We start from the raw sequence: 24,854 nt of genomic DNA on the forward strand, positions 1-24,854 counted from the left end.
CTCCCCTGTGTAAACAGTGCAATCACATGCACAGGCTCTCCATCTTTAAATATATTTTGAATATCACTTCATATTTTGTTCGTTAACACCTAAAGGTCTCACCTCTCTCTTACAAGTTGTGTTGTGGAAAATGAAATCTTCCCTTCCTCCCAGTGGTTCTGCAGCTGCTGGCACAGAATCAGGAGCTGTGCCAGATAGATGGAGATTTACTCAACACATTTCAATGTCCTATATCCCTCCAGTTCCTCAAAAGGTATTTCTAAAACAGATATTAGTTAAATTGCTCAGACTCAGAGGTTTGATGTCAAAAGCCTGACAGCCCCATAACGCATTTAGTCAGAAGTTAGTAACATTTTTAAGATTATTCACTTATTCATTTACTTTGTGAGCTAAACAACAAAAACTCCATCCTGTCTTGACTGGAGACAGTAAGCTTTTCCATTTTTGGAAATGCCTGTTTGTCAGAAGCGAGAGTGGCTCTAGGTAGACACGCTTTTCAGAAAGGAACTGTATCCTGAAAAAATGTGTGGAAAAAGTTTCAGAATTGCCAATATGTGCTGTTTGACAACATGAAATGCAACAGCTCCATTTAGCTTTAAAATGTCTGTTTTGCAATCTAAGTTAATTGGAATGAAATGTCGAAACTAAAATATGCTGCAAAGCGATTGAAACAAAATTTTGATTCACTTAAATAATATTTTTTCTTTAACACACTTTTTTAGAAATCTTATTATCAGTTAAAATGAAAAAGCATTTCCATCATGAAACTTTCCTGTGACAGAATAACTATTTCTTGGTCATCGGCTTCTCCCTGTGCATCTTTCCTGTGGCCTCTTATCTGCAGGAGGGTAAACACATCCGTAAGGCAGAGGCTCATTAATGCGTAGAAGATTCAGGTTAGAGCTTCTGATTTTTTCAACCCAGGACAGTGAATCAGGCTCAGCAGGGACTTGAACCCAGATCTATTTTGATTAAATAAAATTTGTCAATGAGGAACAGTTTCCTCAAAGAAGTTTTTAACAAACTCTAATGAGAGCCATTTACTAAGGGACGTCATCCTGTGACCAGAATTCTGAAAGCTTCCTACTTCTCCAAATCAAACAGAAAAGCAATTTTTTCATTTTGGAACCTCAGTTCAGTCCTGCAATGATTAACCCCTCATCCTTGTGAGTCTTTCTCTCTACTACTGTCACATTTTATTTCAGTTAAAATTACTTTCATCCTTTATCAGCTTGCCTGTACGAATTTGTGCAGCAGCTGCTGTGTCCATTGAAGAGTGAGATTCATGTGAATAAAATAGTTCTGACCCTCTCAGTCCTCCGTGTCTGAGATAAAAACCCACTTCCACATTTCCTTGGGGATTGTTTTACCTATCTCTGTCCAAAAAATAAATATCAGCAAGAAAAGCAGTGACATAACTCAGATACTGAAGGAAATTAAACCTTTTCTTAAATGTACTGCCAGCTTCAGAAAAATGGTTTCTCTGTTTGTTTCTTTCATTCAAATCGCGTGGATAAAAGGGCATCTCTGCAGACAGATCAAGCTGTGTCAGAGGGCTTATATTGTAGCAAGAAAAATACTTCAAAAGGCATTGGGGCTTCCAATCCCAGATTGCTTCCTCCATCCTGGGCAGAAAAAAAAGACTCTTCTACCTCTGAGGGAACCAGTGGAATGGTCACCTGGTCTTGTTAAACTGCAATCAGCCCTGCACCAATCCAAGCTGGTGCACAGCCCACAGTCTGCAGGATCAACAGAGCTGTGGCAATACAAAATGGAAAATTTCTTGCTTGCGTACATTCTTTGTACAGCTGATAATGTTTCCCAGAAAAACGTCTCTGACAGCACAGCTTTGCAATCCTGAATGTTTTGCGTTTTCCCTTGCAGGAAAATCAAGCCCTCTGCCAATACAATAAGTGTAATTTAAAAGAAAATACGGGAAATTCTCTAATTAATGGAGATGGCAGTAACAAGAAAAGAAACTCAGCATTTTCCACTGTGCTTATCTTTCCTTCTCTTTACATTTTCAATATCCAGTATGAGTTGGATATATTTTCAGTTTGATTTCCAGTCACTTCCACATTGAAACCCAAGAATAACTTTGCCCACAACAAAACTAGAAAGCCAAATTTCTTTTGAAAAGTCATCTCCATGTTGCTTCTACTTTGTAAACTACTAAACAAAATCACTTGACATCAATTCACACCATGTCCTTTTATCTGCAGAGAGGACAGGTCTGTGCTCGTTCAGACAGTGGCAGTTTGAATCCACACCAGTAGTGTGTATCCACATTAAAAATAGAAACAGCATTGAAAAGAGAAACAGTATTGTGGATCCTTGGGATACGGAGGTAGAGACAGCGCTGCTAAAGCAATTATTATTTGCATGCCTTCAGCTCTGAAGTCACCAAGCCACCAGACCCAGGGTGGACACCTGGGTAGAGAAGGGAAGGGGAAACCCAGTGTTCCCAGTTGCAAGAGTGAGGGACAGATCCTCTGCAGGGGCTGGGATCAACTGCCATGGGACAGCATTTGAACTAATGCTCCATTGAGACCTAATTTTTATTAAATAATTATTACCATTCAGTGATAGTTAAACCTACTTTGCATGAGAATCCATTATAAGAATGAAAAATGGCAATTGTTATGGAATGAGCTTGAATTCATTCTTACAAATTTATGAAATAACAATCCTATCTATGCAGACCTCATTTACTAGCTGGTAAAATGAGTAGAAAAAAAGGAAAGCTAATAGAAAAATCCCTTAAACAGCTCCAAACAAAATGTAAAAACTACTGCGAAATTGCACAAAATAAAAGGCATTGTTAGCTTAGAGCTCAGTCCAGAACTTTATGATATGATGATTTGAATACTGAACCTTATCATTAAAAGTGGCAAAAAAAATAAAAGTAAACATCAATAATGAAAACCTGTTACAACCTTATATTTTTATCCATGACCAAGGAACTTTCTAGAATTTTTTGTCTGAGAAATTGAGATTTCCACTGAAAGGAATTCTCACCAGCAATTAGCAATTTCCATTTCAAGTATATTTAACAGAGCAAGTGTGGTAGTCCTCTAATGACTTTTTTTTATTAACAAAAGAAGACAGACAGTTGAGAACAGGTTGAGTTTCTCTAATTAGCAGTGAGCAGAGAAAAAAGCAGAAAATAACGAAATGTTTATTAGAAGGATCACTGTATGTATCTCTGTCCCAACTTCTCTCTCTTTCACATTCCTTTTTCTTTTGATTTTATTTCGACATGTTCAAACAGCACTTTGTTCCCTCTTTTGTTTCTCCATGTACTGCAAATTTCAGCTCTGCAAAGAAGGGCCACTCCATTCAGTGCCACAGCCATTGAAGACTTTTTTAAGCATGCGGCTCTGTGAGCAGCAGAGCTAATGATACCTGGCTTCCAGCAGGTCTGTGTCTCCTGGTTGGGTTCTCTGACGTCTAATAAGGTGTGACTGCCAATTAAAGGCTTTCCTGTGGCTGACACAGCCCTGGCAGTGCTGTCCCATGTGGATTCTCAGAGGTCTAATGGAGGTGAGCCTATAGCATGATCGTTCTTACAGTGAAGGAATGCAGGTACAAACTCTCCACTGAGTGACTTTTTCATTTTTCCAAAACTTGTTATTGTAAAATAATTTCTATCTTCTGCCGAATTTCAAATAAAATGGCTGCAAAGTTCAAATGTGTCTGAGGATACTCAAAAGGATGTACAAACACATTGAGCTTCTTTGGGAACATAGGCTTTAGCAGTTTTTAAATCTCTGCTTCTACCTGAGGATACTCTTATCTAAATCAAAAGACTTACATGTGAAAGGTGTGTTTGCCTTAAGTGGCATTTTGCTTCCTTAAAATTATTGGTCTATAAAAAATATTAAAAATATATAAAAAATAAAGAGCTATTTCTTGAATCTGTCTGACTCTCAGTTGTACAGTTCTGGCGACCTGCATCCAGCAACCTATTCATTGGCGAACAGCTTTGTACAGGTTTTGTTCTTCTACCCCAAGCCACAGTGTGCATCAGGTGTGTGCTGCCAACTGATGCTGAAGCACACCTGTTCTCTGTCACCATGAGCAGAGCTCTCTGAGACAAACCTCCCTGCCAACATAACGAAAAACCTCTGTTCCCCAGTGCAGTGTATGGGTGGCAGGGGCTGAGTGGGGTGGGCAGGAGAAGCCCAGCCATAGAGACTGCACCCTGTGCTCGAGACTTGCCTGCAACCTGACTTCACATTCCCCACACAGAGCTGAGAATAGACACAGGGAATCTCTGAGCTCTTCTTCTGCATTCAAAGTCACTGTTATTCAACACAAGATGAAATAGTTTTCAAGGTAGAAATTGGAACTCCAAAACAGTGGGCCTGTTCTATCACTGCCCTGCTCCATCAGCCCTGTGATTATGACCTCTTACTCCCCATACCACTAAAGGGCATAAGCAGTAATTCATTCCTGGATAAGATATTTTTGGCCTCAGCTAGTCCGCACTTATCTCAATATCAATGCCTTCACTGACTTGAGCAGACACCAAGATGCGCTTAAAAAACCACTAATTAAGTGCACAGAGAACTGGCTCTCTGTTTCACAGTTCTGTAGCCTATAAAAACATGGAAAAATTGCATCAGAGACCTTAAGAAGAATTTAAAAAAAAAGGGGGGGGGGAGGGGAAGTATGGCAAATCATTACAGGATACATTTACTTCAGAGATTTTGTGTTTTTTTTTTTGTTTGTTTGTTTGTTTGTTTGTTTGTATTTTTGCGCTTGGGGATGAGAAAATGATAGCATTTAAATATTAAGACATGACATAATCTTTATGACTTTTTCCATATCATTTTAGTGATTATATTTTCAGAGCCTTGCTTGTATTTTCTGACATCCAGGACACTTTATATCTCATGGAAGGGTTCCTTGCAGGGTTTCATATTTGTACAAATAGAATCAGACCACTCACTCGGAGTTCATATCCTACTACTTTGCAATGGGAAAACTTGTTTATTCATGCACAAGGGGCCATCCCTCTGTTATAAAATCTCCCAGCTAAAAACTTCAGTAAAATGCCTGCTGAAGAAAAAATAATGATCTAACTGTCCCAAATCCCTTGAGACTCTGGCTCCACAGAGGTACCAACAAGAAATCTCCTTGAAAATGTTACAAAAAATTCAAGCAGTCTCATAGAAACAATTGTGTTCCACACTGGGGGCAGATTTTATCTTGCAGAAGCAAAAAATGGTGGTTTCCCATCTGGAAAATATTTCCAGAAGGGGTTTTGATCTTGGTCTGATCCCTGAGATGCCATGCAGAGCTAGCATGGAGAGGAGGGCACAAACAGAGCCAGCCTCACACAGCTGCCCCAGTGTACAGGCACTCCCACAGCACTCCTTGCCTGTGACAGAAGGTCCTGGTGCAAGCAGTACACATTGCCTTGCTGCACTGCTGCAGTGCCTTCACCCAGCCCTGTTCCAGCTGGATGCCATGGGCAGGTCTTGGGGCGACACTGATGGCTGCTCTCTGCCACGTGGGACCATAGAAGAAGGCAGTAAATGGGTGGATTTTCAGTCTTGGCTGTGTGGTGGAAAAACTGGGAACAGGTATGTTGTCCGTTTTAAAAGAACAGAAATATGCTTGAAAAGAAACACATATTCTTTTCAAGTTAATGACTAAAATTTGAGATTAGCAAACGTGTTCCATACCAGAATATAATGTTAAAAGACTCTGCCATGAAAAATGTATACTTCAGAAAGTACCCCTTTGTTCTACCTTCTTTTTTTTTTGTTACAGCTGCTAGAAATAATGACTACAGAATCTCTTTCAACAAAAGGTCATTTATGTCAATGGACAGAACACAGAGGATCAGATCACCTGCGGTAATTGCAAATTAATGCTCTACTGCTAATGCATTAACTACACAATATTGATCTACAATTGAATCATACAGGCTACTGTGAAGTGATTTTTACTTTAATATTTTTATGCTTTTATTGCTTTTTCCATAATGCATTTTCTCTTTCCAGTGGAATTTTCTATAATTGTCTCTATTTTTAATTTCCTACAGCAAGATGACTTTGAAAAATGCAAGTCTGCTTCAAAGCCTTGTAAAAATCTGACAAACCATCAATGTGTCATGCTAAATCACATATATGACGCAAAAGATGCAAAAAATTCAATATACATCTTATTTTGATTAATTGTGGCTTTAAAAAAAAGCTCACTTATAGAAAAAGCACATATTTCAGCCCCACTGGAAGCCTATAGTAATGAACTGTACATCAAAAAGTTGCAGCTAGACATCTCTGGAGCTCTGGAGCTTTGTGTATATGAGGAATGCAGGATTGGATAAAGGAGTGCACGACAGAGTTATTTTTTTATTCCAAGCTCATACTTAAAAGACGTTGGGGTTTGGGTGCCTTACAAAGAACTACCATCCTAAGGAATCAGCTAAAAAAATCACAAAAACATTTCAGCATTTTACTGAAAAATGTTAAAAAATTGTTGCTTTTTTCCCTCACTATATCATAATATGGAATAATACGGATAAATTGCTGTATAAAATTTTAATTTCAGCTACAACTGGCTACAGTGATCCAGTGTGTTTTAGAAAGCCGATCCAAACTTCCTCACATACAAACATTTTGTCAGTAGTAGCCTAAAATGCTGCTGTCTGTTTTCTAAGGCTGGAGACAGAATGCACAGCGAATGCTGACGTTCTTTCCCACAACCATTCCCTAACATACCTGATCAATACCATTTGAGGCTGTAAGAGCATGCATCAAAATACGGGTTCATCACCTGACTCCTTACTTGCATTCCCGTGTACTACAATTTTGTAAATGGAAAATTAAGAATTTCCATTTTGTTAACAGAAAATAAATCCCCACATTTTAAAAGAAAAGCAATTGGAAAAAAAAAAAACAACAAACAATGGAGAACTGATCACAGGTGAAATAGCTGCAGAGGCAAACCTGATCTTGGTTTTAATGGGGCTACATTTATTATTCATAAGCTTCTTCTCTAAGAGAGACCACATGGCAATTAAATCAACTCACACAAAGCCTTTGTATTTTCCTTGCTTCTGAACATCATCCTCTCATGGCAGAGAAGACACTGGACTCTTGTCCAGGCAAAACAAAGAGAAGTCAATGGCCACAGAAGCACCGCCATCCTGGGCTCTCTAGCTGTCCTCTGCAGATGGATCACTGCAGTCTGTGCTGCTTAATTATATCAGACATAATGTGTTTAAATTTGGATGAACTGACAATTTGCACCCCATTAAAACATAGATAACAAGGGCACATCCACACACTGTTCTTTGTAACAAGGTGGTGGTAGCAGGGCCAGTGGGCAGGTTCAGGTTTTTAGCTGGGAGCAGGTGAGAAGATTGCTCTCATTTGGCACAGCTGAGTGCAGAATGCATGTCCACACTGCCAAAGCCTTGGCTGTTTGCTTTCTGCCTCTGGAGCAGTCTATCACTTTTGCTGAGAAAGCAAAAGTGACCTGTCAAAGCAACAGAAGTTTTTACTGTTCAAGACAAAAGAACTGAGGCATTTGGTACCAAGGACATTTTAAGAGAAAAATTGGGATTCAAGGAGAAGTATGTTAGGCAGCTATTTGTATGACCTTGACGTCAGAGATAACTTGTTCCAAAGATAACTTGTGAAGATGAGGTTGCCTTCTTCTGTTTATCACAAAGTATCTTGCCTGAGCAGCAAATGGATGTCTCAGTCTAGCCCCAGAGAAGTGTATTCCTTGTATAAATGTCTATACAAATTACCTGTTTCCCTCACTTTTCCATTTGCCTTTCCTTAGATGAGAGAAATTTATGGCATACTCACAATCTAGCATGACGTTTTCTAAAGACTTATTTTTAAATAAATGTAATTGAACTAGTTCAGACCCTTACATACGCAGCACTTTTACAATCCATTTATTTCAGATAAGTTCAAATGACTGCCTTACTTCAGAGAAACAAAAATAAGCCACTCAAACTGAGGATGGATTTGATCTAGAGGAGTTTTAAATCAGTTCTAGAGCTGATTAGACTGGTGAAGTCTGAATATAGTGAGAGTTTTTTCATCATCTCTGGGAAAGGCCATTTGGAAAAAGAAATTACTCTCTGAAGCATAGAATACCATATAGATCCATTTCTGGAAGCTAGTTCCAGAGAACGTAACTATTAGTTAAAAGAAAATAATAATAGTGCATCTAAAGGGAGGCTAAAGGAAAGAAGGGGACAAACTCTTTAGCAGGGTCTATAGCGATAGAATGAGGGGAAAAGGCTTCAAGCTCAGGGACAGTAGATTTAGGTTAGATATAAGGAAAAAGTCTTTTACAATGAGGGTGGGTGAGGCTCTGAAACAGGTTATCTAGTGTTGTGGTTGATGCTCCATCCCTGGAGACTTTCAAGGGCAACTGGTAATCTTATCATAAAAGAAAATTATCTTTACCATTGTCTCATTACCAATGGTGCACAGTAGAAGAAAACAAAAAAAAGAAAAACAAAACAAGAAAATAAACAGCTACACAGTCTATATAAAGGAAACATACATAAATGACATTTTAAAACTTCAATTTTAGTCATCCAGAAACAGATGTAGTAGAAGTAGAACAGAAAATCATTCTGTTATGTGTAGTTGAGATCATGTAACATTGTAATTGACAAAGTCATCAAAACTGGAGCATTATTAGCAATAATAAATGAAATACATAGCACTAAAAAAATTCCCTTGCCAATCCTACTTCTTTGTTGACAAATGCTGCTCTGTAATTTGTACCATTACTTAGCACTTAAATTGAAGCTCTCAGAACATTGTGTAAAAAAGGTAGGTCTTGTGTTTGTTCCTGAGAAAAGAAGTTTGAAGCATTCTCAAACAAACTTAAAAGATAGGAAATAGTATTAACAAAGCTAAACAAAATGTAACAAATCTATAGAATACCAGTTGTCTTCCACTTCAGCTCCCCAAAATACTAACTTTAAGCATATTAAGAAAACAAACAAACCAAAATACCAAATTGCCCCAGAATTTTTAATTATTTTTAATTGATATAGTGAACACGTGAGTACTGTCAGTTGTCACCATAGCTGTGCATAAACTGAATCTAACACTGAATCTAATTCTTAATGTTGCAGTGAATTGTGAGAATGAAACCACTCCAGTCATCCCATGGAGTGACACAAAGCCAGTATCTACAGCTGCTGTTGACTTTGATGGGAGCTCCACATAGAGGGGGACAAGTACCTACCAGAATATAGTGTTATATAATGGAACTATCTAACTTAACTACCATGCGTTCCTTATCGATCTGTCTAACATATGCTGCAGTGCTGCCCTGACATACCTATTAGAGCAGATAAGGGCTGATTTCCAGCCAATTTTCTGGTATCCACATTAACAAACAAGATTCCTTTTCACAACAGGGACTACCTAACCCAGCCAGTTTGTTCAGGGCTTCACAATAATCCATCAGGCAAAGTAAACAGCTTCAACCACTGTGTGCAATCCAAAACCTTACTCAATACTATGGCCTGCAATAACAACCCCATATGCAGGAGGTGCAGCTCTGCACCTTCTCTTACAATAAGCATGCTTAAGAGGCACAGATTCCCAGATTAAGAAAAGTTACTTTAAATTGACTCCCAGTGAGACTCAAGTAAGTTTTTTGATATACTTCTGTCCTTGAAAAGGCTCTTTGCAGAAGACATAAAACAAGAATAAAGGATGATTGAACAACTCAAGCTTAACACTGTGTAGGCCTTGCTTGTATGGAAAGGGAGAGATGTTTGAAATTTAAATCCTACAGATTATAGAAAAAAGTGATGACATACTCATGGACAGCCTTTTCCCAGATTGCTATTGTAGCATCCAAAGTCTTCTTTTGGAAACTCCAACTTAAAATGAATGTCTTTTAGCAAAAAACATGTCTAAAACTTGAAAACTGCTTTCAACTGTTGAAAAAAGGCCACTATGATAATATGTGAAAGAAAGATACATTATAGCTTTAATTAAAGTTATTTTAATTTTAATGTATTAAAGAAATAAATATACCTGTAAAACTGAAGCTCCACTGTGCAGAAACTGGAGCCCACTTTCAGCAGAGTCAATGCCTCCAGTTGCTAAGATGGGAAATCCTGGAAGAGCACGAGCTATAGCAGACACTGCACGGAGTGCGATGGGCCTAATAGCATTTCCTATAGAAAAACAGAACATTGTATTAGCAGCATCAGAACACCCCCTTTACACTCCCTCATAGTAGAAAAATCAGGAAATTACATTTAATTATGAGATGCAGAGGTCATATTAATTATAAAATGATATGAACTGGGTTTCAAGTGGTATCAGTGCTTGAAAAGTATTACGAACTTGGGTGAAATAAACCAAATTGCAAAAAGATTTGGAAAACATTGCAAAGCTGCACAGTATTTTAGCTGTTGCTCAAAACAAAGCTTAGCAATATCTGAGACAGAAAACAATATTTTACCATACACTGTAGACAAAAGAGATCTATGCTTTTACATAAAGAATCAGGTTGGGTTTTTTTGAGCACATATGTTGTACAAGTAAGAGGAAGCATCCCATTTCTTTATGCCTGACTAAAAATTGTTTAAAAGCACCATTTCACTGCACTTGACACTTCATCTGTCATTTAATATGTTTTCCCTTTGAATGTTTGTAGATTCAGATAATCCTTTAAGTAAGGCCCCTTAAACTATTAACATGACAGTCAGAAGCTCAAAAGAGTAAATTCATTTATGGTTGAATCTCCAAGACCACAGCTTACATTTTTCAAATGCTATATAGAGGCTGAGTCAGACAACTCCCTGCCACATTTAGAGGAATTATGATTAAAGTCACAATTTGGCTACAGCCTATTGATGGTATGCAACTATTTTAAATACTCATATAAATGCTGCTTTTTAATTGATATATGACATAGGCAGTTGATAACATTTGGCAATTTATTTTTAGGCTATTTGGGATTTATCTGAAAAATTCCCGCATTCTTAAAAATTCTACATTATGTATAGAGAATTTTTAGGATTATTTTATGTTATCATTGGAAAACACCGTAGTTTATGGGAGGGATACATTATTCCCAGAGGAACTGTCTGGCTGTCAACCTACACAAGGAAATGGAAATATACTGTGTCAGGTAACTTGGGGAAACACTGCGATGTAAAATACTTCTGAATACTTTTCATTGGGTATTGTTATAACCTTTAAAGATTTAACCTTCTAGAAGGGCAAATAACCAAAGGGTAAGAAAAAAAGAAAACCAACGCAATGAACAAAGCAAGTGGAAGAAGTAACCACAATTAAGAAGTGCAGGAAAAGAACAAATGTAAGACAATGCATCACAACTCTGCTTAAATGCCTGACAAATGTCCTAGTTTTTTCAGACAAAACTTTCTTCTTCAACCCAGCTGATCTGTGCTGATATCATTTCTCTACCTCTTGTGAAGCAGAAGGACCACAGTTTGCCAGCCATTTAGTAAAGGAGATGACTTGTCAAGATATTTCTGCATAGCAAAAAAATGGAAATTTTAAAAGGTTTGTCTTAACCATTAAAAATACTCTGCGTTCAGTTCACATTGCCTTTTACAATATACCACTGTCTCTCACTACAACTCTAGCAGACAACGTTGAATGAACAGGTGATTCTGGCCTATCGGTATTATGCACATTCACATTCAAAAGCTCAGCTAAGCAGTCTCTATCAACAGCTGACCTGGATTCAAAAACAAATTGCCTTCTTAAACAATGGTATCTTCTGGCTTAGGACAGACACTGTTCTCAACTGCCAACCTTCTATCAGGACTCACGCGATATACTCCAGTGCCCGTGCCAGTGACCAGGACTACTCACAGAATTTACACAGATAGTTCTTGCTGTTTTAACAGAAGCTACAAAGGGAAATGATGTTTTCAGCTTATAAACTGCAATTTTCTTCAATGGGCAGCCTAACCCAACATGAACTATCCTTTAGTTTTGATGGGATACTAAAGCCTAGTTCATAAAAATTACAAATCTCGTTAAAAAAATAAGGAATCTAAGTATATAACAGAAAGGATGACAGAAAGGAGCTGGAGCTAAACAGGAACTTTGTTCTGGATGATAATGACTATTTGTCATCATTTGAGCTAGATCAATTGTTATGAGTTTCAAAAAGGAACAGAATGATTCTCTGAAAAAGGATGAATGCTAGTACCCAAACAGCAAATATTACAACAGAGTTGATGGACCAGTCCTAAAGAAAGACCTGAGACAAAAAAAAAAGAAGTAACCTGGATGGTACTTCTGATGAATTTACTTGTAAAGTCTTTCAGAGGCCATACATGCTAAGACATACACTACACAGCCAAGAGTATTGAAATAATCTCAATGAAAAACACCAGCTTGTAAAATTTTTCCATGTTTGAAATTGAGGCTACAGATAAGTATCAGACTTGCTATATTGCTTTCAGGCACTGACACAGCTACTCCAGTATCTCACTGTGATGTGGTAGTTATTTTTCACAAGGGTGAATGAACACAGAAACTAGAAACTTGGAAATTATGTGTCTATAGGGAAATTTCTTCCCAATCTGCATGAGCTAAAAACTGACATATGAATTGAGTCATGAAGGTTTATATTCTTTTATCTGCAATGTAACTCTAAGAGTTTGCATTCTATCAGTTTTTAAGTCTGACAGATCCTTGACCTAAATTATATCCCACAGAAAAGAGTTCCACAAGAAAACATTTACAGGATATAATTGTTCCTTTTCTCAGTCTGATTAAATTAGCCACCTTTCCACTTAGATGAAGTTCTCTGTACCATGGTCAGTGAAGAAAAAGGAACAAATGACAGTTTATTTACATTTTCAGCACAATAGATAATCAGAAAGGCCTCCAGTCAGCCTAACGAAAGCAATTACACGATTTGATGAAGCCTAGTAGATGTGGCAAAGAAACTTAGAACTTCTTAAGGAACGCATACTTTTTAGAACTACCTGCACTTGATATCCAAAACATAAGTTATTACTTACATTTGGTAATTAGTAAGCCGGTGAAAAATTGGTACAATCATAAAAGTATTCCATTCACCTCTAATTCAATTAAATGAATTTAAAAACATTTCAGGAGTGCTTCTGATGAGTGCAAATAAGTGGCCCTACTGACAATTAAAGGGTTGACTGAGGTTCAGCATTCATCTCAGCATTTTTTTTCCTTAGCATTTGAGTCTACAGAATACAACAGAACACAAAACCATTCTCCTAGATGTTCATCTTCATCAACAGTTCAGGAGCTTCCTTTCTGTAATAAAAAGCACTGTTCTGAAATACAATGTGGTTTACTTGCAATAGCAGATGGACTGTGTAGTGAAATGGTGAGAAAACCTTCAGATTACAGAAAGAATAAAAAAACGTAGTGGAGCCAAGCTATCAAGAAAGAAACAAAAAGAAATAAAATAGGTAATGAATTTGACCTAGAGTTTCTATTTTCCTGCATTTTCATGAGAATATCATAGAAAGGTGATAAATTTAATTACAGAGATTTGTGGAGAAGGAGTTTTTAAAAGTGAAATAAAGGAGATTTAATGCCAAATTTTAAAGGAGTTGTAAGTACTGGCTGGAATTTACAGAAAGTTATCTGATAAATCCAGTGGTATTTTAGAAGCTGAGATCCAAATAAATCCATTTGAAACAGACTTCATATACTAAAAAATAAGTGTTAACCACATACTTTGACATGCTGAGACCTGTAATTTCAATAGTTAAGCACCCGTAGCAAGAAAACTGCTGGTATGGTACTGTCTTGATAGCAGTGTTACAGATGCTACTAGACACTACATATGTTTATCATTTGCCCTGCTATAAAATAATGAGATTTAATAAACAAAGTCAATTTATCCAAACCTAAAACAAGGGATGAGATTGAAAAAAGAAGACAAAATTATGTGGTGGAGATGCCATGCTATTTTATGTCGAACACTACTCTTTCCAGTCTCTCATTTAGAACAAATACTGTTACATAAAGACTTCAGCAATGAAAAACTGTATAATGCAAAAGTCCATGATCCATTTTCTAGCTGTAGAACAAAGTAGGGTTTTGTTTGTTCCTTTCTGGTTGTTTTTTTTTTTTTATTTGTTTGAATAAAAGATCAGATTTTTCATTACTATCAGGGACTGAGATAAAGGAAATTCAAGAGGCAGAACAGACCGCAAAGTAGAAGCACAACATACACCAGTCAAAAACCTTGACAAGTTCAACACAGGTAGGCAGCGCTACTTTTGTCCTAAGGACACAAGCTGATGGTAAACTGATGAGAGATATTCTACCTGCTTATTTGTTTGATCATTTAATTTTCCATAGGAAGTAAAAAAACACTTTACCAATGCCAGAAGACATGTTTTAGTAAGACTTTATAATTCCTTGGAACCTCTGTAGAACTCAGTTCTGCTAAGCACCAAAAACGTTCACTCAATTGAGGCTTGAGAGCCAAACTTAATACCTTCTTCAGAGAGAAACCCAATGGTAGCTTCAAACAACACTGTAACTTTGGAAGTTCTGAGAAAATTTAGAACTTCTTGACCCCACTGATTCACCCACGGGGAAAAAACATTCTCAGGAATCTTGAACACTGGGCTATATATTTTCACTTGCAGTATTCTGCACCAATTTGGAGTCTAAAGTCTTTAGGATAACTGCAACAGCTCTAAATAGTTTAGTTAAAAGTGATCCACAACCAACAGAATTGAGGTGAGTTAGTTCAGACTAATAACATGGTGTCTGAATTTTGAAACAGTCTGAATTGTCTTTATCAAACTCTGTATCTACAAGATGGACAGATTTACTGGAAAAGGACACTCACACCTTTGACACGCTCTGGTGAAAGCAAACATTGTTATCTATGGTTACTAAATGGAATAAACATTAATTTGGATCATAATTCTCCCCATTCTGCACATTGCAAAGTGAAATTTATTTTTAATTTGAATTATGTTATACTACAGTTCTGTTTTACAAATTTAATATCAAATTTAAACCACAAATCGTAAATATTGCAGAGAAAAATAAGCTGATACAGAAAGCAACATTATTTGTGTTTAATAAATTATCGCTAAACTCTGTGCTACCAAAATAATAATAATAATAATCTGAGCAACATCACTCTCCTTGTTTCTCTAAATTCATTCTCAGAAGATGGCTGATGTTGTTATCTCCCTGACAGATAAAATTAATACAGCTAATGACAACAGAAGCCAATAACTTCAAATACCAGATTTGGGTGAAAAAGCTTTACACAAGGGAATTGATATGGGAAAGTACAGGCACTCTAGATGAGCAGTCCAATCCTGCAGGAAGCAACTAGATAAGGAAGTTTGAGGGTTATGAAATAAACATAGAAAACATAGATCTTTTGAAGAAATTTTGTGCCAAATATGTGAGCTGCCTCAAACTGGTGATCACAGTACCATGAATATATATCTATTACCTGTATCTGTAAACAGTCAAGGGAAACGCACAGTACATAAAAAAATCATTTGCATGACATTTCTTGCAATTATTGCAATTATTCTGTATGTTCTTTCTCTCTCCCACCTGTAGGTGGCCACCATAAGCTACACTTATCAAATAACTCATTAGCAGGGTTTTCAATACTGTCATATCCAGATAATTAGCAATTTATTTAAATAACCAATTTCTGTGGAAATAATTGCCATGGAATGCCCTGAACCTACTTTTTATAAACTATAATAAAAGTGTTAAGATAATCCCTGACATTTGCAAATGCCATTAGTTCACCTTTCCTTTTGATAGTGCTGTGGCATTATGTTTAAACAATTACCCGATAAGGCAGCAGTTTAATGAAACAGTGTAGCAGGCATATTCTTCAAAACGGCCAGTGAATGCATTGATGTAGGTTGCTCTGAAAGTAGTGCCTCCTATTTATTTCCATGGAATTTACAATGGATGCGAAGAGAACTGTAACACTATTTGGCAGAACAAATTCTCAGCTGCAAAACACTCCTCAACATAGTCACCACCATTTGCTATGCATATTCACCAGTGATGAAAAAAGAGTCTGCATGCTGCACTCATAAAAGTCTACATGGCCATTCAGAACACGGCTTGTCTTTCACATTGCTGTTGCCACTGCTGAAACACACCACCCACTGCCTCACTGTGCCCACATCCACTGTCTGGTCTCCATAAACATTCAGCAAGCATCAATGAATGTCAATGGGTGCCATTTCTTTCCACATGGAGGAATTCAATTACACACCTTTGTTTCACGCACAGTTCCACATCTGCTGCCATTTTGTCAAACTGTCATTCTGCTGCCATCTGCCATATAACAACAAAATATAGTGGAACATTGGTGGGAAGGTTCGGTCTCTACTACCATACCACTATCATCTACCTCTGATGTCATAGGCCAATATCATAAAACAGGAGGCATTACTTCTGGAGCAGCCTTCTTTATTGCAGAAGAAAATCCAATGAATAGACATTCAGAAGGAAAGATGATCCACAAAGAGGTCCCAAAATAGGGCACTCAATATTCAGTGCACTAAAAAGTACAGGAAGTGCCAAATAGCAAGCTAACGACAGACCTTGCCAAAGCTCTGATGGTACACAGCCCAGTGTTCCTTGAGTCAATTTAGGACCAGGACAAGAGTCCTATCATTGTTCCTTATGTCTTTTACAGCCTATTCAGTCCATTTCTACTTACTCATTGTCATTTGCCAACATCAGTAATAATAATGCATGATTTGTTCTGGCTCTGGATATTATCCATTAGAAATTTTATTCCTTTAACAAATAGATCATTTGAGACGTTAGTCATCTTATGGCATAACAGTAAGCCCCATCTTCAAATCAATGGCTGCCAAAAATTTCATTTTTTTGATAATTTTTGAAGGGTGGTACACCAACTCCTCCAAATCAATCAAAAGGTTCTGGTGACCATAATAAAGTCAAGATTTGACCATTTTTTAATATCACTGCCAACTCTGGTTCTACACCACACTGACATTGCATTCTACTAGTTTTCGTTAGTATATCATAACTACATATAACATTCATGTACTGGGATGGTGCATATTTTCTTTTTTTTAATTAATTTCAATGCTTACTCATCATTTGATTGTATTTGGAATATCCTAACAATAGTAATAATAAAAGTACTGCTGATGACTGAGATGTACTCCCAGCACAATACAAGGAAAAAGATATGAATTAGACTAGCATCAAAAGGAGATGGACCATCTAAGGAGTACTTTCCACACTTACTAGACAAGACCACTGCAACTATCACAGTAGCACAAAGAAGCTCATGATAAATTCTGCTGAAAGACATGTTACCCTCCAGCACACACTAAGATTTCCAGCCCATCCATCCCAGTGCAGAGGCAGTTGTGCTTAACTCAAAATCTAGTAGAAGTGTTTGTAGCTGTTTACCCAGAAGCTTAGAGATTTGTTCAAAGGCACAGTTGCCCCTGTCAGCTTCAGAAGCAGTACTGCCTTTGTTTGAGACAGCTTTAACCTCCTCAACAAACAACTACAGTGGTCAACATGACCCTGGTGCCAGGAAGCAGGATGTGTGTGTGCCCAAGCGCCTGCGTGGGTACTTTAGTGCACACAGAGCTCAGGTCATACAAAGACAATGTAGTAAGGACGTGCTGGCAGAGTGGCAACTGACTGCTGAGCTGGATGTTGAGGCTTATTTTAAAAATAAAGACATTACTGAAAAAGGTAGTAATGATCTTTGCAGCTTATCTACAAAACCTGAAGCATACCTTGCACTGTTCAATACCCATTGGTCCAGAAAGTCCCTTACAGCAAGGGAAGCAGAATGTAAAAAAGTACAGCAAACTAAAGAAACTAAGAACACAGAAAGCTTAAATGAGTATTTCCCCCCTCTCTTCACATAACCCATTATCATGCATATCTCCTTATGAGGTTTACATATTTTATTTCATCCAGTTGGTACTACCCTGTAACATGAAATGATATGTATGGATGTATTTGTATCTATTTATATACACAATATACATATAAAATATATTAAAAAAAACACTTTGGATGGCACAAACAAAAGTTTTGTTAAACAAGTTACTTCAGTTCAGCTGAAAATACAGTATTTGCAGGTGTAATAGCATGTGTCTATGCACACATCTGCCATATTATTATTGCATATCTATATAATCTGTGTGAATATATATATACATGCACACTCAGTAGATATATTTCCATATTCACATATACATAAAACAGTGGATGACACGTCCCCTGATAAAACCTGTTATTTCAACACTTCAAGTGAAAAGTGTTAAAATAAATGGCTCATCACATACAATGTGTTAAAATAAATGTTTATTTCAGCACTGTGTGTATCATAGCCATTTATCTCAACACTTCCCTTTTCTCAAGACTCACGCAACCAAAAGTAGGAGAACTGATAGTTTTAGCTAAGGTAGTTGAAGCATACAGCCTTAGTCACCTACTTGCCATAGGATGAGTAGGAAGTTATCTGACACTTTTTTTTCTGCTGATAAAAAAAGAGAAACTAGCTACCTTGATTATTCATGGAGATCTGCACGTGTCTACAAGCAGGTGGGGCACATCATCATTTGGAAAGATAAACAGGCACACCAGAGTCTGCTGAGATCTGTGGAAAGCAAGCTACTGCTGTCAGGGTAACGTTTAGAAAGGAAGAGTAATGTGGTGCCTTTTGGAAATTTCACTTTGAAGCTTTTGAGTTTGACACAAAGTGATTTGGGCAGATAAAGAGTCAGGTGAACAAGAATGAAAACCAGAGCAGTTCATAATGAATGCTGAAGGTGATATGATTTTTGATGATCAAATTATGAGCAAGGAGAAAACAGCTGATAATAGTTTCTTGGAAGGATTCTCCAAGTCTCAAGATTTGTCTTATCTTAATACACAGATTCACAGCAAACGCTGTCCAACTTTTCCAACAACTGCTAGTTTAAAGTACCAATATAGTCATTAACGTGTTAAAATGAGATCAGCATGTCAACTTGTTCCTACAAGCTGAGCTTGGGCACTACATTTATGGTGGTGTTAAAGTAACATTACTTTCCTTCTCTGCCTTATTCTGGGAGGAAGGCACAAGAAACTCACATTCCCTAGCAGCCTCCACTGGAGCTGGTGGGCACTCTGCTTTTATAGATCAGTTTCAGTAAAGTCACATCTAGGGTGAGGGTGGAAAAATTTTAATTCTTGAGCAACATGCACAAATACTCCAAAAAGTACACTCCCATAAGAGCATTATTTATGGTCAACTTGCTGCAATATTTTCTTACAGCTTTCCTCCTTTGAATAACTCAAAAAGCTTTGCCTAGGCTCAAGTAAGACAGCATGGCCTTTAGAAGATAAATACTTAGTGGGGAGGTTCTCACTTTTTTTTTGTCGTACATTTCTTTCACTGAAATTGCAGATCTGTGCAGAGCACAAATCCACAAACTAACAAAAAATTAGTGAAGACTTTGCAACCAGCACACCCTGTCAGAAGACTGCTTTGCACCCAGGCAATGAAAGAATGACACCACAGTTCCATCAACTCACAATTAAAGTCACTGCCTCAAGTCAAGCCATCCCGCAGCGCTAGTTGCCTACATTCAAACATCACTCTTCTTGTAAAAGTTGTGTTTGTCCAGTGTCATATTTGGCAGATAAAATACTATATTAACTCAGTAGCAGAGCAGTGTACAATGCAATGAAAGTTCTGTGGAATTAAATAAGGAAATAAATGCTTCTTTCACTCTTTCACTTTCCTCAGATGTGATTTGTTCCAGAAAAAGGAGGTATCATCACTCCTTTGAAGGCACTGTAGGTTATGAGATTGGCCCTCAGAAGCTGGCAACATGTAATAAAAGCGCTTTACTCTTAAACATCAATCAGTTTCAAGCGTGGCAGTTGCTCACAGAATGGTAATAATGGAAATATTCAGCTAATAACTACTGTAGACATTAAAACACTCTGACAGATGTGAAGTACTCCTTACACAACCAACACTTTCTTATAATTACAGTTTTATAACTAGGTACATAAGTTTCTAAATATTTAGTTCCTTACAACTCTGTATTTTTGTAATGAAATTTGCATGACAATACTTCATTTTCTGTAGAAGAAAAGGCCCCTCCGCCCCCACAGAGTGTCAATATCTTGGCATTAGCGGAGACCTTGGCTGTGCGTGGTTGACAGTTGTAAAGAAAAACTTTTTCTTCCATTGCTTCTTTTTAATAATCTTCGCAGTTACAAGAGGTTTCATGCCACTTCTCTAGATGAGAGTGTACAGTGAGCTGAACAGCTAATGTCTTAATGGAAAGCAAAATAATAGCATGTCCGTGCTGTGTAAACCATCCACGGCATAACGGAAGCACAGGCCTTATTTGCGGAGGCCTTTACTAGCTCTGGATATATAATCAAGGGCTAGTAATTAAAACACGTTTATATCAGTCCTGCCTTTGTATCAACCATGCAACTCAGTGCTGATTTCAAGATGAAATTACACACCTGCATCTTAACACTGCTTTCTGCATTAATAAAAAATAACAGCATTAATAGGCTTAAACACTCATTTGTTTTATGTATTCAGAGCAACAGAAGGGGATGCTAGGGAATTTAGTGTGTTGCTCCGTCAGATCATTTTAATTGTTATCCAATGAGGGCAGCTCAGAGGGTGAGTAAGGGACTTAATTTATGTACTTACTCATCCCCTTGGCTTCCACTGAAGAAAAATGATAGTAACACAGCCCTAAACTGCATTCACTGGTCTTCAGTGATCAAAGTAAAGGGCAATTAATGCAAAGCCAGGGACCCACATGTGTTTTTTGATTTTAAATACTGCTCAGAGCACACATAGCTGCTACCACAAAGAAATTAAAAAAACAACCACAATATTTGGCACTTACGCAGTGTCTTTTAGTAGAGAATATCAAAATATCATACAAAGTTATAATACTTTTATCTCAAAAGAGAAAAGGAGGAGACCTGGAGAGGAAATGTGTGTGTGAACAGTAATTTCATCCGGAGAGAAGAGGCAGCATGCAGTCCTCCTGGTTACATATCCTTTGTACCAGGTCATCATATTGCTCTTTTCTCTAAAATTGTTGGTAATTTAAGGTATACTATTTTACAGATAACCTCTCTAAATCAACTCAAGCAGGCTGCTCTTAGAACTAAATTGCATACTAATGTCCCAGACCTTGGTACTTTATTCTGTGCATTTTCATGGGTGAATTTTTATGCCCACTCAAAACACAACCTTAAGCTCAGAAGTCTACCTCCTCACAGAAGAATGCAGGACTGTTGTTACTCATATCTCCCACAGAGAATTATGTACCCCTTCCTTCCTGTTTTCTTTTTAATCTAAAATAAAACATACCTGAAAATTGATTCACTCATGGATAATATCTTTGGGTAAAACTGGCTCGCTTCCTTGTCCTTGGTGATGGAGAATTATGAGGAATTCTTAAGTTTTTAAACAGTGAATGTAGACACGATAATGAAGAGATTCCATTTGTATGGGCTATCACTAACGTAATGCTGAGCGTGGAGTGCTCAAAGAGGAAGACTCACAAAAGCATAAATGTTCCACAGGAAATTCTAACACATCTGCTTAGCACTGAAAAGCCAGTATTTTAGTCCAAAGCACTAGAAAGCATAGACAAGTGCATTTTTGGAATCAAAACAAATGCTGCTAATTTAAGGAATACTATGAAGCACACAAAGACTGTACAGTGCCATATGTTGCACAATGCATCTGGTAATCAATTTAGTCCACATGCCAAATTTACTAAAGCCCAAATAGGCTTAAGTTCTTTATTCAGAAATTCAAAAAGTAAACCAGAAACATTATAAACATGCTGCACTTACAATTAGGGTGGGAAAAAAGGTGGATTTTTCTTTTCAGTTACATAATATAAATAAAAATTAATCTTCTAAATTATATCCCATAATGAATACATGCCCAAGCTTCACTTTTGATCAACAGCTTTTACAGCCTCGCAGTTTTAGGACATGGTCTGTTACCCAGCATAAAAGAAAAATGTGATTTTTAAATTATTTTACATGCAGTGTTTGCTTCCGTTCTGAATGTTTGAAGTTATGAAGGTTCTATGCTGTCTTTTGTGATTCCGTTCACAATACATTACTGAAGGTGTCAGCAAACACAGATGCACAATGTGTTGCTGTCCTAAATCAAATATGAATCCAAACTTACAGTTTTAAAAATACAGTGGAAATCCCTAATATAAGTGGTCAGTATCACCTATAAAGCCAAAATAAATGGAGTAGGATAATAGTTTTCAGATTTGGGTTACAGTGTCAATGCAGAGACTCGAGCTGTGCTACCTCACCAAGCCAGGTCTTGCTTGCCAGAGCATGCTTGTCAATATTTAGCACCCAGGGAGCGTGTCACAAGCCTTTACAAAAACTAGCTTAAATACAAAATACTATAACAGCTGCTGTGATCCTTTTCCTAACACTGAGATTAAACTGCTGAAATTTGTTTTGAGCTTTTTAAACCAGAAAATGCGTGCCATATACCTACTGTAACAAGAATATGAGAAACGGCATTAAGGGATTGCAATACTGTTATTAGGGTTTATTAAAATACAGAAGAACACCAGATGCTTTACATTAGCTGACTGAAAGATATTTTAATGTTAAGCACACAAGTATCACTTTCTATGGTGACATCAGATTATAAAATGGAGTATGCTAAAACCAGAAACATCTGTGTTTTTAGGAAAAAAGTGTAATCCGCACCAAAAAATGATGAATCATGAACTTGCCTAAAAAATGCAAGCCTAAACTACCTAAGCCATTTGATAGGAGTACCTAAATTAAAAATATAAAAACCTAATGAAGTCAATGGAGAAAGGACCTTAGCCCATCTCTTCCATAGTGACAAGGCAGAAGAGTAAAAGAAGCCTCCCAGACACATGCATGTTTCCTGGGTAAATGGTGAATGAAGGTGTAAGCAACCTCTTCAGTCTTTCAATAATCTTGATTGTATCAAGTAGCAGGCACTCTTAAAATAATTCTTAGGGAACCACCAGCTCCTCCTTGGAGGTCTGAATTCTTCAAATCCCGTCTTTTATGACTTCTGAAGAAGCTCCTTAATTTAAAAGAAAAAGCAGCTGATTCTTAAATAGCCTCATCTGGTAACACTTTCCCTGAAAGTGCTCCTGATAAAACAGAACTTATCAGGGACTAGAATGAGAAGATTTATCTCAGTACTCACTATTAAAATCCAAATAGCTCTTGAATGGGCATATATTCAAAAATCAGTTAAAACGCTGCCAAAGCTGGTGTAATCAGTACACAGGCGTCTTGTCTAACATTAACAGTGTAAGCACAACAATAAGTGACGGAGAGAGACAAGGTCAGCCCAGCCAAAATGTGGACCCAGAGTAATCATACACACTTTTGAAAAACAGTATGTCACTCAGGAACAGCCAGACACAACCGTAACACAGTTAACTACATCCTCATTGGCAGGTCTGCTCGTGGAACAAAGGAGAGTTTTTCCTCTTTTTGAGCTGTCAGAAATGAAGTTCTTCACAGCATCAGCCTTACCTCTATGCTGAGTCAGGTGTGATACCACAGGTTTATTCCCAGACCTCACTGGCATTAAAAACACCTTTCCTGCACACCTACCACATCTGCACCATGGATTTGGGCATCTCATTCTGAAACAATGTCTGCTACACTCAACAGTTCTCACTCAGCTCTCAAACTAAATAATGGAGGCTAAATCCCTCATTCAGAGCATCCTTTGGGATTTAAAAAGGACTTTGCAAAGATGGACATACATTGCATGTTAATAAGGAAGATATTTGCAATTATCTGGCAACATAGATATTGTAAATTGTGCATACATTGGAAAAACAAATTACTACAGCAGACTTCCTGAAAGATTTTGTAGGAGCTGTTTCTATATACTGTTTGCAAGCATGATATTTGTGTATCTCCTATCATGCAATGACATACATGCATGAAAATACACAATAAAATGCAGATCCTTTACCTGCCTACTATACAATTGTTGCATTCTTTGCAAGGCAAAAAATAAAAAATAAAGTAAAAACGAGGTAGTTGTGAAACACTTTTTTTTTTTTCTTTTCATAATAACCCATGAAGGGCGAAGTAATGTCCACTGAAATACAAACCCAGGTTCTTTCAGTTAAACAAACCTGCTATAATTTGTGTTCTGCATTTTACACGTGAGGTTGACTTTAGGCTTTATTCATAACTCAAGTAGGACACTAAAAATACAGAATTTTAATAGGATTTAGATGAGTAAAAATATATTCACTATGGTTAGTTCATCATAAATCATAGCAAACCAGCACTGTGAAGCTTTCTCCTATGTGGAAGCAGGACAGCAGCAATAACTGTTTTGGCATAGGTGGATGTAAAGCAAAGCCCTGGGTTAGTTGTTCCAAAGATCTACTCCCCTTCCTCAAAATCCCTTGTATCTGATTGTCAGAATATCCTGCAACTAGATTAACTTAAGCTTGTTCAGTTTAATGTCACTGAAATCTTCTCTTCTAAACACTTCCTGATTCAATTCTAAAACTCATCAATCCAGAGTTTTGTAGGTAGGGAGAATAATGGGAACTCCAACACCCTCACAGTGATGTTTAAGACACTGGGGTTACCAAAGCTACTGAGCTAGCGAGGCAGAGGAGCCAGCATGCAGCACACAAGTTGGGGTGTACTGTCCAGAGCAGTGATATCTTGAGACAGAAGTCAGTTGGCCTTTCTTGATGTCCCACAGGAGGGAAGGATGAACAACATAAGCTTCATGGTAACAGATATTAAATAAGATGACAT

At 37.4% G+C, this 24,854-nt stretch overlaps 1 protein-coding gene across 4 annotated transcripts in view; it reads right to left on the reverse strand.

Moving 5' to 3' along the window:
• DPYD (dihydropyrimidine dehydrogenase) overlaps positions 1-24,854 on the reverse strand; it is a 327,599-nt gene that overhangs the window by 51,190 nt on the left and 251,555 nt on the right. For all 4 annotated transcript variants that reach the window (XM_052666446.1, XM_052666449.1, XM_052666448.1 and 1 more), the window contains one exon: positions 10,044-10,186. In XM_052666446.1, the coding sequence (XP_052522406.1) occupies positions 10,044-10,186 (143 nt within the window). The remainder of the gene's footprint in view (positions 1-10,043; positions 10,187-24,854) is intronic.

This window comes from Tympanuchus pallidicinctus, unplaced genomic scaffold (assembly GCF_026119805.1).
Source record: "Tympanuchus pallidicinctus isolate F22 unplaced genomic scaffold, pur_lepc_1.0 scaffold7, whole genome shotgun sequence".
Taxonomy (NCBI): domain Eukaryota; kingdom Metazoa; phylum Chordata; class Aves; order Galliformes; family Phasianidae; genus Tympanuchus; species Tympanuchus pallidicinctus.